Consider the following 16,147-nt stretch of genomic DNA (forward strand, 5'->3'; position numbering starts at 1 on the left):
TTCTGATGAAGAAAAAAATTACTCCATACTTTATTATGAAATTTGCCCCATCATGAAACTCTAGGTAAGATCAATTAAACATGGCGCATGGCCGACAAATGCCCAAAGAACTTGTGTTACCATCATATGTACTTTCCTATGAGCTCTATGCATACGAAATATATATTCTAAAACGGAAGTTAGCTTTTGTTTTTCGATAACAATGTGAATGAGAAAGAAAGAAAATAATCTGCTTTCAGTTGGGCATTGAAGCATCCATTGGCACAACACGGTACTTAATTACTTCAGTACCATACTAGCTAGTTCCTATTATGACTTTGTCATATTTAAAATTCACTTGATGGTGGTTTTAAGAAACATTTTATTTTTTTTAATATTTAAATTTTTTATTATAAAAAAATAATTTTTAAGTACTAAAAAAAGATTAAAAATGTTTTTTAAAATAATTATTAAATAAACTCTTAATTATCCACTACTAACCAGCGTTGCATTTGCGTGTGCTCATCAATAGTCTTAGTGAAGACACATAACACCCATCATATGACCAAGGATCGGGTCAACGAAAGCGTTATAACATGGCATGACATTTGTCAATCAGGAATCCTTTCCCTAATAAAATAGTTAGTGTAGAGCTATAAAAAAAAAGTCATGAATAAACATCCTTATATTGGCATATGTTAAAAAAACAAGGGTTATTGACAGCCTTGTCCACAGCCATTGGATGGAGGCGGCACAGATTAATTGGTTTGAATGTCGTTGTCGAGATGCATATTTGTCAACCTTTTGAATACGACAAAGTCACCAATCTTGTCTTCCACGTTTTTGAAATTTAATTTTGGGTGGCGGCACGCCTAGAGGTCAAAAATATGTCGACGGACATGACTGAGAAGTCAAAATTTTCGGCATGTATGCCGGAAAATTTGACTCCTGGTGGTTTCATCCTTGCAAGTCATGAGCATACTTCATAAGAGATGGTGCGTGGTTAGGATTTTAGGGCAGGAGGTAGTTTGCAAAACTTGCCTGTCATTTCTAATAATCAAAGGCATGCAGTTCTAGAAAGCAAGACTTAAAGAAATCGCCCGACATGAAGACGAGAACCTTCAAGAAAGTTGAGTTTTTGAAGTTCATACACATTCTCTTTTAATTAGTATATTCTATCATCATCTCACTTGACACTAGAAATATACATTAATTGAAAATAAGCCCAAAAATAAGGCCCAAGTTCAAACAGCCCAATTCCCAAACAGTACTTAATGCTAAATAGCAAATGTGCCTTTAATAGTAATGGAACTCTTAACATCCAAAAAAGATAATGTTTGGGTCTAAAAAATTTAAGGAAAAATGTAAGAGATAGAAAATTGGAAGGAAAGAAAAAAATGGAGAGAAACAGAAATTAAGTTTAAATATAATAAATTATTTGTATATGTTACTTTAAATTTATTTAACTTGTATTCCCTCTTCTATATAAAAACTAATAATTGAAAAATACATTAGTTTTTAATTATTTTTTTATTTTCTTTCATATTTTTCGTAGTAAAATTAATTATGAGAAAATTAATCATTTTCCTTTAACAATTTTTTTTTTCTTTTCTTATTACTTGTCGAGAACCAAACATAGCTTAATCCATAAGCACTACCTCCTCTACTTTCTCTTGAACCCTACAATTAGACATTACTCACCATCTCATTATTCCTACAAGCATATGAGATAATGGAGAAAGAGATTAAATCCTCATTTTAAAGCTATTAGAAGATTGTGTTGAAAAACGATTGTTGGTGATGAAGGATGGTGGAGGTGGTAGTTGGCGATGATAGTGAAAAGTTGGGTGATAACAATTATTACGAAGAGGGATGACAATGGTGTGTTGATTGATGATTGGTCATGAAAGGCAACTTTGTTAGTGGTCGTATATCTTCGATGATTGAAAACTAAAGTTAGTGTTGATTCCTTAATTCTCCTCTTAACATTGAATCCTTATAATTTGACTTTGTTATTTACCCACTTAATCTTTTATTAAGATTCTAGAAGTTTTAGATGACCGAGTCTTTGTGTTTTTCTTCTAATGATAGCTTTTCACTACTTTATTTTCTAAAATATTTCTGAGCTTTATTAATGCATTTAAAATTTTTCCTACTTATGTAATATTTGTATACCCCGAATTGGGCTTGGATTTCTAGGCTAAAAGCCAAAAGTTCAGACTTAATCTTTCTCATAAAAAAAACCCACATCATTCTAGTGTAGTTGTTGATGAAAATAATGAATTACTTATTTTGTTCAAGTAATAAGTATGCATCCTAAACACGTGTGGACCAACTCGCTAGTGGCTTCTTGTCTCTTCTTGGTAGATATAGGAGGAATTATTCTCCATATATTTCTCCTTAGAGAAATTTGCTTGGTGATTTTTCTTTCTCCAACAAGTCTTCTCAACGTGGCCAATCTTTTTACAATTTTGGCATCTTGGGTCTTCTTTAAACCAATAGTGTTTGATAGTGTTTCTCCAAAGTAGCTTTTCCTCTTCCATAACATGGAGGATACTTGCCATTGTTTTTTATGTCGTTTCTTTGACTTTCTTTGCTGTTAGAATTTTCATTTGATTTTATCTCACATATTTACTTTGGATTGAAAGGCATTCTTAGCGAGCCTTTTCTATGTCTTTAGACTCTTTGGTGGTAGTAATAAGTGGATCATATTTTCCTTTACTAATAATCAGTGGTATTTTTGTACAACTATGTTCTCAATTCATTTAATATCTCATCTACTCCTATATAATAATCCTAACGGTCTTAGAATATTTCATTTTTAAAATTTTGAAACTTCTCGATGTCTAGTTTGAAGACGCATAGGCCTCGTCATTATGTTGAAACTCTTGCAATTTATCCCTTGCATGCTTGCTTGTAGGGGTGGAGCTACCATAGGCATAGGCCTCCACTCAGATTTTAAAAATTAAAATTTTATTTTATTTATTTAAAAATTTTAGAAAGTTTAAAAAAACTAAAAATGCAAGTTTCCCCCCTAATAAACTAATTTTGTGTGTGAAAAAAAAGATAGAATAAAAAATTAGATGAGTATGGTATATGGATATTAAATAGACATAAAATATTTATTTGTTTTCATTTTAAATTTCATTTAATATTTATAAAATTAAATTTATTCAATTCCTGACAAATATAAAATCAATTCTATAATTTTTTTTATTTGGTATTTTATTAAATATTTCTTTTAATGGTGGGTTATCATTTGTTTGATTTTGAAAATTTTTAAATGCTTGGACATAAAGGTTTAATAAAGTAGCTTCTAATTTACAAATAACTAGGCAATTATTTAAATTATATATTATTTCAATGGTTAATGAAATTTAATTTAATTTAAATGTTTGATATTTTATCATATATATTTTTATTGGTGGATTATTTTTGGGTTGATATTAAGATTCTTGTAAATGCTTTGATTTTTAGGTTTAATAAAGTATTTATTAATTTATTACTAACTATATAGGTTTTAATGATAACATTATATTTATATCATATATAACTTTTAAAGAAAAAATTATCACTATTAAGTAATTTATATTTAGTCATTTTAAAAATTATTAGTAAAATTATTGAATTTTTCTAAAAGATTTTGCTGTAAAAATATTTTTAAAAATGATTAAAAATGTTTTTGTGAGATTTCTTGCTGCCTTTTATTTATTTATTTTTTAAATTATTTGAAAATTTTATATAAATTTTATAAAAGGCCATCTTTCATGGGAACAAAACCATTTCTTCGTCACTCTCTTATTACCACCACAAATCATCCAAACAATGAGAGTCCTACACGACATGGCCAAACAAAACGAAACTAGGTGGTTTACTCCGATGAATCCGTTTCCGGCACTGGCATCCTAACTAATGAAAGAGCCTTGTTGAAATGCTTTGCCTTGGTAGCAAGGAACTCGCTCCATGTAACTGAGCGGTAGACAGGAGGGTGACTGGAGTCAACTAATTTTGGGATGGGCGCCACTGGAATGGTCGCCGGTGGTCCATAGAAATAGGCGACGGAGATACGCTGCTTGGAGTTGTTAACCATGGCACGGTGGAGGACACTGGGAAATGCAGCGTTGGATAGTATATGGAGGAGGTCGCCGATATTGACGACAAGCGCACCAGGGAGAGGAGGAACTGTGATCCATCCACTGCCTTCTAGGACGACTTGGAGACCACTGTTGCTGCCCTGGTAAAGGATGGTGAGGAGGGAGGAGTCAGTGTGCTCGGCAAGACCCATGGCCTTGTCCGGCTGTGGACAAGCTGGGTAAGAGTTCAACTGCAAGGCAGCATGTGCCCCTTCTAACTGACCTTCTGGACCAGCCCATTCTACATCTTCTTTGTTGATTCCCAGTGAGCCAAGCAGGAGCCAGAGGAGCTTATTTGCTAGCTGCTTCATCTGTTTGTCATATTCTTCAGTAACTTCACTGCAAAATGGAGGCAAATGTGTCAAGAAAAAGGGCAATAAATCTGATAATGGAATGACCTCCATCTCCATCCATGTCTTCTTCAGGCTAGAGGAAAAAAGAAAAGGTAAAAACAGCAAATCCTTCATAGTACTTTTGTTTGGATACTTTGAAAATAATGAAATGTGTTGTATTTTCAAACTCTTGATTTAGGTTTTAAAGGAAAATAAAATTGGAGGAAAAATGAAAGCATGTTTATGTTCAAAACTTATTATCTATTCTGCTTATTTTCTCTCTCTCCACACGTGCCATAGCACTTGAAGGAATATGAAAAAAGTCCACCCAAAAAAATGAGTATGTAAACAGTTAAAATTCATTTTCAAACAATACATATAAACTATTCAAATATAATTCCAATTACGTTCCAAGAAATATCTAATCAATATCAGAGTTGCATAGCATTAATCCAAGTTTTATTATATATATAATACAAATCAGAACAAAAATAAATAAAAATGAACGAATTTGAGTAAGAAATTTGTGAATTAAAATGAAATAAGACTTGCCATTGAAATGGGATCAACACAAGGAAAAACACTTGCCATTCATTAGTTATTAGGGATATCCCAAATGCATCATCCAGGTTAAAATATGACTTTCAAATTAAGTTTTAAATTAGTAGATGCCGTCAAAGGGAGTGGTGATGCATATGTAAAAAGGAAGAGATTCATAGAATGACAAAGGCAAATAGAGAAACATAGATCCATGGATCCAATCCATACATCTGGATGAGAAAAGAATCAATAGAAAAAGAAAGAATTGGAATTGATAATGTAAAGGAAATGGAAGACGAAACATAAATCATGGATTCACAAAGTCCTCTCGAGGACTTGCTTAAGAATAAAAAAGAGGAATGTTATATTAATACCAAGAAAGATCCTATGGCGATTCATAAATATTCCATTCCAAATATAGACACAATTGGAAGAGTTGAAATGAGTTAGAATAGGGAATAGAGAATGATTTAATAAGGGAGAAAAATTTTTAAGCCTTAAAAAGATAAAAAGGTGGAACAGTCACAAGAAATTTGAAAAGTTTTGAAACTTTTAATAATAAATTTTTTATAACATTAACTAATATTAATAGAGTTTTAAAAAGAATAGAATTTATAATGTTAATGGATGGGAAATTCAAACCTAAAAAAGATAAAAAATGGAATGAGAATTTTGAAAAGTTTTTAACTTTAAATATAAATTTTATAACATTAATTAATTTTAATAGGTGATTTAAAAGAGAATGAAATTTATAACCTTAATGGATATTAGTAGGGTGGTAATAGAATAAATTTCGTAATGTTAAATATTAAAAGGTTATAATGAATAAATTGATAGGGTATTTTTGAAATTTAAAAGTAAATTAATGGAAACTTAATAAACACTTTGTAATTTTATAGATAGTATAGACGTAATGACATTTTTATTAAAAATATATTAATATTTTTATCAAAATTTTGAAGTTTTCACAGCATAAAAGGTATAAAATGTAATACATTAATAGCACAGTACAATTAATTTCATGGCACATAATTTATCTTCTTTCTTTGGACACAACTCTTTTGTGAGAAAAGTAATAGACAAATCATTGATCTCAAAAATAAGATTGAAATTTTATTTTCTATGCCTAATAATTCCATGGCCCACAATCTCATTCTTTGTACGCAATTATCTCCCAAGACAAGAAACACAAAAAAGAAATATGTAACAAGTTGTGAAGGTGGAAAAAGTTTTGTTTGTTTTTTTTTTTAATTGACATTATGTCCTATTTATAATTTTTATTTAAGATTATGTTTGATTCCCCGAAAATATTAGGAAAAGAAAAAAATAGTTTTATCATATTTAGTTTTATTATAAAAATATATAAGAAAATCAAATATAATTAAAATTAATTTAAAATTTATATATTTTTAAATTATTTAATCTTGCTATAATGGAGAGAAATAAGTAAAATAAATTTGAAGAAATATATAAAAATAATATATTAAATTTAAATTTATTTTTTATTTTTCTTTTACTTTTTCTTTTTAATTTGTTTATTTCGCATTTTTCCTCAAATTTCGTGGCACCGAAAAAGACTAAGGGGAAAACGCCTTTTCTTTTCCCATATTCCTTTCCAAATACATTATTTCCAACAAGTCCCAACTGCATTCCAAACAAAGTCCATGGAGACAAGCCTCTATACGTACCAACTATAATAGGGTTCTTAAGCTTGCATGAGGGTGAACTAGTATATACGTACCAGAACTTGGTGCAGTATTCTTCAGGCCAAAGTTTGGAAACAAGCTCGAGAGGCGATCCGAGGACGGTGAAGCCTTCATACCACATTTGCTTGGCAAAGAACGGAGCAATCCGGGGTTGGCCGAAGCCGGAGAAGCCATCAGGCGGGCGAGTAGCCTTGAGTTTTTGCTCCGGAGGCAATGCGAAAAGGTCCCTGCTAGCATCCTCAATGGCTTCAAGAAGGCTGATGGGGATGCCATGGTTGACGACTTGAAACACACCCCAACTCTTACACGCATCGCCCACAAGTGTTAATGCATTGGGGTCACTCAGATCAATAACCGGCACTGATTCTGCAATTAAAGAGTCCACGCAAGGGTGCTCGCCAAGAGACGCCCATGCGTGCGAATCGGGCAATTCTTGGATTGAGTTCAGGTCTAATTGTTTCTCGTAGAGATTGGCAGGCATGGATTTGAAGGCATCAGAGAGTTCTGAAGGCATGGTGATCAGAAGCTATGTTGTCAGGCAAAGGGCATATGGCCTGGAAGAGTATTTAAATGTGAGGGAGTAATTGCTTAATTAATATTAGAAATATGGAGTCCCAACTTTCTCATGTTTAGATTTCATGTAATAAATATAGAAAAAATTGGATATTAACATCATCATACAAATATAGAAAAAATAAAGTGTGCACTCAACGAAGGATAGAAATTCATTGGAAAATGGGTATTTGATCCAATTAATGCAAATATAGAAAAATAATAGTAACTTAGGAAAGTGATTCATGTGCTTAAATGTGTCAACATGGATATTGAGAATAACACATTGTCACAAGTAATAGTGAAGATATGGAAATTAATTAATAATATGAATGATAAAAAGTGAAAAAAAAAACAATATTATACATAGAAAAAAAATGTATAAGAAAGAAAATGGGTTATTGACTTAGTTAATAATTATGCACCCAAAACACAATGGGGGAAGACTTAGGAAGTAATCATGAATGTATAGAAAATTCAATCACTGACCTAATTTATAATTATGCAAATATTAAAATGCGTAGGAAGACGTCAGGAAAGAGGGGTCGAGAGAAAAGAAAGTTGTAATTATTTAGGAAAATCCCTTTGGAGATCTCTTCATTATTCACCAAGAATAATACCTAAAAATAGAGTTAATTTTATTGAGGCCCCTGAGATTTTGTGTAAATACACTAAGCCATTAATGATTTCAAATTTCATCGGTTAACACCATTATAAATATATTTTTGTTAAACACTCCTATTTAAAATATTTTGACTTAAAGTCTCTGAAAAAACTAAATTTGATAAACCAAATAAATTTATAGGAATCCTAATTGACGAAATTTGAAACTAATGGTGATCGAATATATTTACACCACACTTCAAGGGATGTCAATGAAATTTACTTTCTAAAAATAAATTTACAATCCTTAAATAGGAAAAGGTGTAAATCTTCCGAAAATCAATATCAACCATGAATTAAAATAGTAATTATTTTTGGGAAGTCATATAATTCTGCCATATTGTTCCATCCCAATCTTGATTTAGCCTTAAACATTTTTTAAATAAATAGTAACTTATGATTAATTATTTAATAGACCTTGGTATTAAAATTTGTCCCAAAATGGAAGAAAAAACCTCTATGAGATGCATAAGAACATTGATACAAACTTTTATACTTTCAATTTATTTATTTATCAATTATGTAATTTTTCATTCATTTTTAGAAAAATTGAGTTAATTTTATTCATCTTTCCTGATATTTAAATTAAAGAAACTTGTTAATAATTTGAAATTTTATTAAATACCTGTTCTACTATTTTTATTCGTTATTTTCTCTCATTCTCGTTTGATTTAAAATCAAAAATCTATTTGATAAAGAAGAAAATTCATTTAAAAGCATTTGGGTCCAAATAATGAAGACATTGTACCCTTTTGTACAATAGGATGGCCAAAATAAGGAAAGATGGAGGAATTATCAAGCTTCAAACTCAGAAAGGACATCCTAACCTGGAGATGTGATATGAAGCCCCAAAGAACAAAAGTCCCAGACGATGACGGCTGGTCAAATACCCTGTATACATGAACGAGTATAATTGTGAATGATTTCAAGGAGAGAATCCTGTCTACCATGATGGTCCTCGTTTTCGGCAAAGCTCCGGCTCGTTGTGTTTTGCATGGCTGTCGGTGAAGCCCGCTGGTAAAGTCAATAAAGTAAGATCAACAACACAATGGGTATTGTCCATATATGCAATTGATGGACGGGAAGAATTGAAATCTTGGCAAGAGACACGACAATGTATTACATTACTTGACAATTTAAATATTTAAAAAATGTGGTAGAACAAAGGAAGAAAAGAGAACAAGAGAAGAAAGAGAAGGAGATGATTGAAGAAGAAGAATGTGGTGGAGAAAGTATATATTCTCTCGTGATTGAATTTCCATACGTTGACATATGCTATTTATAGATTTGAGGAAATTAATTATCGCACTTTACTGGCTATGGATAAATTAAAATTTATGGTCGGTCATTATAGATTCGAGAATATGTAGGAAAATCCAATTGAACAAAAAATGAGTACAATCTTTTTATAAACTTACAATGTTCTTGAATTATTAGGATTGCTTCATTAAAACCTTTTTAAAACTTGGTGGGATAAAACTTGAATGATGGACAAAATAGTACATATTTTTATTGCGCTACTTAGTTTTGATTTGTTAATAATTCTTATCTCGATGATGATGTAATTATCCTTTCTTGAAGTAGTAATTCAACGTGAAGATTTTTTAGGCAATGCATTCTAATGTTGTATATGAACTTATTGGATATTGTAGATAGTAAGCTTTTGTTAGCTTTGTTAGATTATCACTTAATTATATCTACTAACATCTAACTTATGACCACTATTTTGAAGCTCATACATAGACAATGAATATTGGAGATAGTAATACTTTTATTAACTTTGTAAGACTATCACTTAATTATATATACTTACTAAAATCTTTCCCACCACTATTTTGAAGCTCATACATGGACAAAAAAACCTTTGGAGAAATAGTGCTTATCATTTTTGATGCAGTTTTTGAACATGTTGGACCATGGATCTTCATCTTATACATTTGGAATTGTGTTATTAATGATGTATCTCAAAATGATTTAAAGAAATGACAGCTTTTATTTGTTTTTCTAATTTTCATTATATTATATTATTACCAAATGTAATTAAATATGTAACCTATTTGAAGTAGGGGTTTGAAAGATAGGTAGCATTTGCTTAACTAAGCAAATCATGATTCTAATCTTCTTAGCTAAATAAACTCATATCAATTGTTCCATGTATATTTGACAATACAAGTTTGAACCTATTCAAATGCCTTCAAGTTAGTAGAAAATTGTATCTTGTTAAAAGATAAATACAAAATGATATCTTTGGGTTGTGATTCTAATCTTCTTAGATAAAATAATCTCATAGCAATTCATTATACATTATAATATTTTAACTTATAAAATAAATGCTTATGAATAATTAACTTATTTGAATATACATTATGAACATTTCATATAAAGTTATTTGTCTCTTCTCTATAAGCTAAAGTTAAGAGCATATGGCATGTGACCTTTGTGAGATCTTGACATCTCTAATAAGTCTATTCCAAATAAACTTGTCAATTACAATTATATTTAAACAAATTGTAATTTCACCCAAAGAATAAGAGATGTATAAATGAGTTCCCAATTTGCATATTAATCATTCCATTAACTAATATTCTTTACAAGTTTATTGGGCCAATTAAGATGACTATCATTACCTAAATTTGCAAGGGTGTTTCTTTTTATATATATAGGTGATGCAATCTTGAATGTTCTCTCCTACTATTGGAGTATTGGATCCTTTAATAGATATCCACTAGTTTTCATATATCATTTATAAAGTCCAAATATGCCGATATATAGTGTGTTATTAGACATCAATAGTTGACAACATCAAAACCATATGCAAAAGTCAAATATAAAATTTAGTGACATCATTAAGTCAAAGAATCATTAAGTCAAATAACTTTATGTAAACTTGGACGAATTGAGTTGGAAACTTGATATTTGAGTGGACTAATTAAGACAATTATTTTTAATACTTGAATTGGGCTTGAGTTAAAGTTTTTCAACCTAAGCTCAATTGGTTAGGCTTAGGTCAAGGTTCAAACAATTCAAGCCTAATTTGAATTCAATTTAATATTTTTATAATATTTAGAATATATATTATTCTATATAATAATATTCATTTTCTTTTTGGATTTTAAGGAAAAAAAATATCAAATTATAATTATCATATACTTTTCCCTTTTTTTAAAAAGATATATAAATTCATTTTCTATTTTTTTGTTATTATTTTAAATTTTTATCTCATTTACTACTTAAAATTTTGGTATAAATGTATCAAGAAAAGTTTTTAAAAAGTACTGTGAATGAATTTTAAATCATGTAACTCAATCAATTTGATCAACCCGAGTTTAGAAAAAAGAGGTTGGGTTGAGTCCTTGGGTTAAAGGTTAGGTTGGATTGAGCTTGGGTTAATTGTTTCTTAATTTAGGTTAAGCTCAGGTTGTCAATCAACTCGACCAACTTGCTTAACTTATAGCTCTAACTTTATGTAATATTAAATCGCACAAGTTCTAACATGACAATAAGAAGTTTGAAAGTTCCCATATAATGGTCCAATTAAATGATTATCACCTAATAGTGATTAATAGATCTATTGCTCTATGACATATAGTAGTACAACTCGTGACAACTTTTAATAAGCATGCTCGTCCATGACAACCTTATAAGTTATGAACGTATTTAAGATTATAAGGAAATTAGAAATTATATCTCATTATTAATAATATGCATTATCAAGATGATTTCTTTACAATATAAAATCTAAGGATAAATATCATTAATTGTAACATATATAATTTGTACCCATGAAATACATAATGCAAATTTTTTTTATCTATTCACTTTATAGGGTATACAATGCTTTCAATCTCCTGCTTACCCTCAAAGCCAATTAGATATAATTTTAAAACCCAATTTTATTAAATGTTTTTCAAACATTTTTGGACTCAAAGGTTTTGTTGATGGATCAACAATATTGTCAACACAAATTATCTTTGTAATGGCTATATCTCATCTCTTAGCAATTTCTCTTACCAAGTGAAATTTCCTTTCAATGTGCTTTGTTCTTTGGTGAGTCATAGGCTCTTTAACTTGTATAATAGCATCATTATTATTACAAAATAATGTGATAAAAGATTCAACTATAGGTAAAACACTAAGTTCTTGTAATAACTTTTTGATCTAAGCTACTTTTTTTTGCTAGTTCTTGTATAAACGTTTCAATATGCTTTACTTACTTTTCTATATATGAATGATTATATTCTATTGTTGACATTAAATATTTGGTGGATCATCAAAATAGGGACTTAGCCTAAAAAATTTGGGCTTAACATGTAATGGGTCATACATATTGAACGCATGACATGAAATTCAAAAGGTGATATGTGAAATTTGGAAAATTATAAAATTATGTCTTGCAAAATAAAATAGAGTAATCAGAGTTAAAAGGGAATTTAAAATAAATATTATCTTGTTAATAAATTTCCCAAATACAAGAGACAAGTAATCGCTAAAATCAAATAATCAAATTCCTTGAATTTAAGAATCAAAATTTGAGGATTCTAAGTTTAATTCTCTATCATCATCTATAAATAAAGGTAACCCTTTTCAATGATAGGAGGATGGATAAAAAGGCTTCAAAAGGAAAAAGAGGCTTCACAAAAAGAAAAAAAATTCACAAGGCATCCTTGTAAGTTTGGGAAAACACATGATAGACTATGCAAAGTCTTCACCATCCTGATCAAAATTCAACAAAATCATTTAGAAACAAGTCACATTAGGCTCTTGATTAAACTCGAACTTCAAAAGAAAAAAAGTCACATTGTCATCTATTGGGTTGTGTTCAAAATGATTGAATAAGAGGAAAATATTCTTTTATAAAGAATATTACCACAAAGAATTATACCTCATAAATTTTCTAATACAAACAAATTTGTCCGCATATTTTTCTTGTTTTATGTTAGCTGTATATATCTATACATACCATAATTTGGTTGTTTCCTTAGGGATAATACCTTCTTAATTTAGGACTCTCAATTGTATATATATATATCAGTATTATTCCTCTAATAAAACATTAGGAATTGAGAAATACCTTGGTTGTATTACATGGTATCAGAGCCATTGGCTCAAATTCTGGGTTTGTTATTGGGTCACATAATAAAAGTGACCTGGTAGTGTCACTGGCTTTGGAGGGGGAAGCGAGGTGTCAAGATCGGCCGGTACCCGAAGTCCGGCGACCTGAAGCTGAACGCATGAAGCTCACGCGCCGGCGCATGGAGGAGCGTAGCAGCTTTGTTTGACCTCCGATCAGTTCCGTTGGCGTCGCGATCCTGTTTTCTGGCCAAGGAGATCTCGTTCTGGGACTGTGAGATTTTGCCAGTGGGACGCATCGATGGAGTTCCTATTTTCCTTTGCCTGATCAGATTTGTCACCATCGCTAGTCCGACGAACCTTGTCCCTCGATCCACCCTGCCCCTCGATCCACCTTCCAAAGGCGCCTTCTTCTCAGATCCCGCCAACCTCTCACGCCTTCTCTCCGCCGTCGAAGCGATGCCGTCTTCCGAAATCATTGAAAGCCCCAACCTTCACTGCCCAGAGGAGCGCCTTTTATTGCTGCTTTTAGGGCCCGACACACGATCCACGTTTGTCAGCAGCCCTGACGCACAACCCCAGTTCCGAGAAGAACTTCATTGAAAGGGCTGCTGTTTCTCGCTGCTGTAACTTCGCCAGAGTAAATCTTGACTCACCTCCGCTTTGACGCTGATCCAGTCGCACCTTCGCCCACCTTGGCAGCCACGACAACAATCCATTTTGTCAAGGGTTTTAAAGTTGCTTTTGACGCACGCTTTTGACGCTTTGACGCTTTTGGACGCCTTCTTGTAAGAGAGGTACTTGTCTCTTTCTTCTTGATGTGGTGAATTGTAATTTCTGGTCTGGGCTGATTACTTTGGAGATTGAATTTTATTGTCATGGAAGAGAATAAGAATTCTGTTGCTGATATAGTGCCTATTGTGTAAAAAATAACTAAACACAAATTAAATGGGTCTAATTATATTGAATGGAGCAAGACTATCAAAATTTATCTGAGAAGTGTTGCTAAAGATGACCACTTGACTGAGGAACCTCTTACTGATATCACTAGAAAACTTTGGATGCAAGATGATGCACGGTTATTTTTGCAGATGAAAAACTCTATTAATAGTGATATCGTTGGTCTGCTGAGTCATTGTGAATTTGTTAAAGAACTAATGGATTATCTTGATTTTTTGTACTTTGGAAAAGGAAATGTCTCTCGGATGTATGATGTATGGAATGCCTTCCATTGTCCTGAGAAGGGAGCTAAATCCCTCACTGCATATTTTATGGACTTCAAGAAGGTATATGAGGAATTGAATGCACTTATGCCTTTCAGTCCGGATATTAGAGTACAACAGGCTCAACGGGAACATATGGCTGTTATGAGTTTCTTATCTGGTCTCCCATCTGAGTTTGAGACTGCAAAATCTCAGATTCTTTTTGGTTTTGACATTGGTTCCCTTCAGGAAGTTTTCAGTAGAGTTCTACGAACTGAGAATGTCTTGTCTTCTCAGCACACCAATGTTCTTGTTGCAAAAGGAGGAAATGCAGAAAATGCAAGAAGGGTGAATAACAGGGGCAAAAATAGGGCATTTGAAAATCGTGGCAATGATCCAAGTACTCTTGTGTGTTTTTACTGCCATGAGGCTGGCCATACCAAGAAGAACTGTAGGAAATTGCAGAATCGAAATCGAAGAATTCAAACTGCCAATGTTGCTACATTTGATACTGCTACATTTTCAGACTCCTCAGACAAGATCGTCACAATGACAGCAGAAGAGTTTGCTAAATATTCATAGTATCAAGACGCACTGAAAGCATCTACTCCTATTAGTGCTTTGGAAGAGTCAGGTAAAACATGTCTTGTCTCCTCCTCAAACAAATGGATAATTGATTCAGGTGCCACAGATCATATGACAAGTAATCATAACACTTTCTCTACCTTCAGAACACATTCTGCTCCTCCTGTTACTGTTGCTGATGGTTCTACCTATGAGATTAAAGGGTCTGGGACTGTGAAACCAACATCTTCTATTATGTTATCTTCTGTGTTAAACTTACCAAATTTGGCCTTTAACCTAATCTCTGTCAGTAAACTTACCAAAAATATGAATTGTAGTGTCTCATTTTTCCTTGATCATTGTGTGTTTCAGGATCTTATGACGAAACGGACATTTGGTAAAGGACATGTATCTAATGGGCTCTATATCCTTGACGAGTGGGTACCTCGACCAGTTGCGTGTGTCAGTACTGCCTCTCCTGTTGAAGCTCATTGTCGGTTAGGACATCCTTCTTTACCGGTGTTGAAGAAATTATGTCCTCAGTTTGATACTTTACCTTCATTAGATTGTGAGTCGTGTCATTTTGTGAAGCATCATCGTAGTTCTTTAGGCCCAAGGATTAATAAACGGGTTGAGTCTTTGTTTGAGTTAGTACATTCTGATGTTTGGGGTCCGTGTCCTGTTACTTCTAAAACTGGGTTTCGATATTTTGTTACCTTTGTGGATGATTTTTCTCGAATGACTTGGATTTATTTTATGAAAAATCGTTCAGAAGTATTTTCCCATTTTTGTGCATTCTTTGCTGAGATTAAAACCCAATATGATGTGTCTGTGAAAATATTAAGAAGCGATAATGGAAAAGAATATGTGTCTAACTCATTTTAGAATTACATGAGTCACAATGAGATTCTTCATCAAACATCTTGTGTTGATACTCCTTCTCAAAATGGGGTTGTTGAAAGAAAAAATAGGCATCTACTTGAGACGGCTCGTGCACTCATGTTCCAGATGAAGGTTCCGAAACAGTTTTGGGCTGATGCAGTTTCCACAGCTTGCTTTCTGATCAACCATATGCCCACTGTAGTGCTTAAAGGTGATATTCCGTACAAAGTAATACATCCACAGAAATCACTTTTTTCACTTGAACCAAGAATTTTTGGATGTACATGCTATGTTAGAGATACAAGGCCTTTTGTTACTAAACTTGATCCTAAGGCGTTAAAGTGTGTTTTCTTGGGGTACTCAAGACTGCAAAAGGGCTATAGATGTTTCTCGCCTGATCTCAATAAGTATCTAGTATCAATGGATGTTGTGTTTTCAGAAGACACATCCCTTTTCTCTTCACCCACAAGTTCTGCAAGTGAGGAGGATGAAGAATGGCTTGTGTATCAAGTGCTTAATTCAAG

The 16,147-nt window shown here is 32.1% G+C and overlaps 1 protein-coding gene across 2 annotated transcripts; it reads right to left on the minus strand.

Annotated features, from left to right (window-relative positions):
• Positions 1 to 3,759: 3,759 nt before the first annotated feature.
• On the minus strand, positions 3,760 to 9,048 carry LOC117922708 (gibberellin 3-beta-dioxygenase 1-like). 2 transcript variants are annotated; one of them, XM_034840903.1, is made up of 3 exons: positions 8,733 to 9,048; positions 6,726 to 7,194; positions 3,760 to 4,451 (listed from the first exon to the last, which is right to left on the minus strand). In XM_034840903.1, the coding sequence occupies exons 2-3, from the start codon at positions 7,169 to 7,171 to the stop codon at positions 3,851 to 3,853; spliced, it is 1,047 nt and encodes a 348-aa protein (XP_034696794.1). In that variant the 5' UTR covers positions 7,172 to 7,194; positions 8,733 to 9,048; the 3' UTR covers positions 3,760 to 3,850. The 2 variants fall into 2 exon arrangements, with proteins under 2 accessions (XP_034696794.1, XP_034696793.1); XM_034840902.1 differs by having other exon boundaries at positions 6,726 to 7,244.
• Positions 9,049 to 16,147: the final 7,099 nt, after the last annotated feature.

The sequence above is a fragment of the Vitis riparia genome, chromosome 9 (assembly GCF_004353265.1).
Source record: "Vitis riparia cultivar Riparia Gloire de Montpellier isolate 1030 chromosome 9, EGFV_Vit.rip_1.0, whole genome shotgun sequence".
NCBI lineage: Eukaryota > Viridiplantae > Streptophyta > Magnoliopsida > Vitales > Vitaceae > Vitis > Vitis riparia.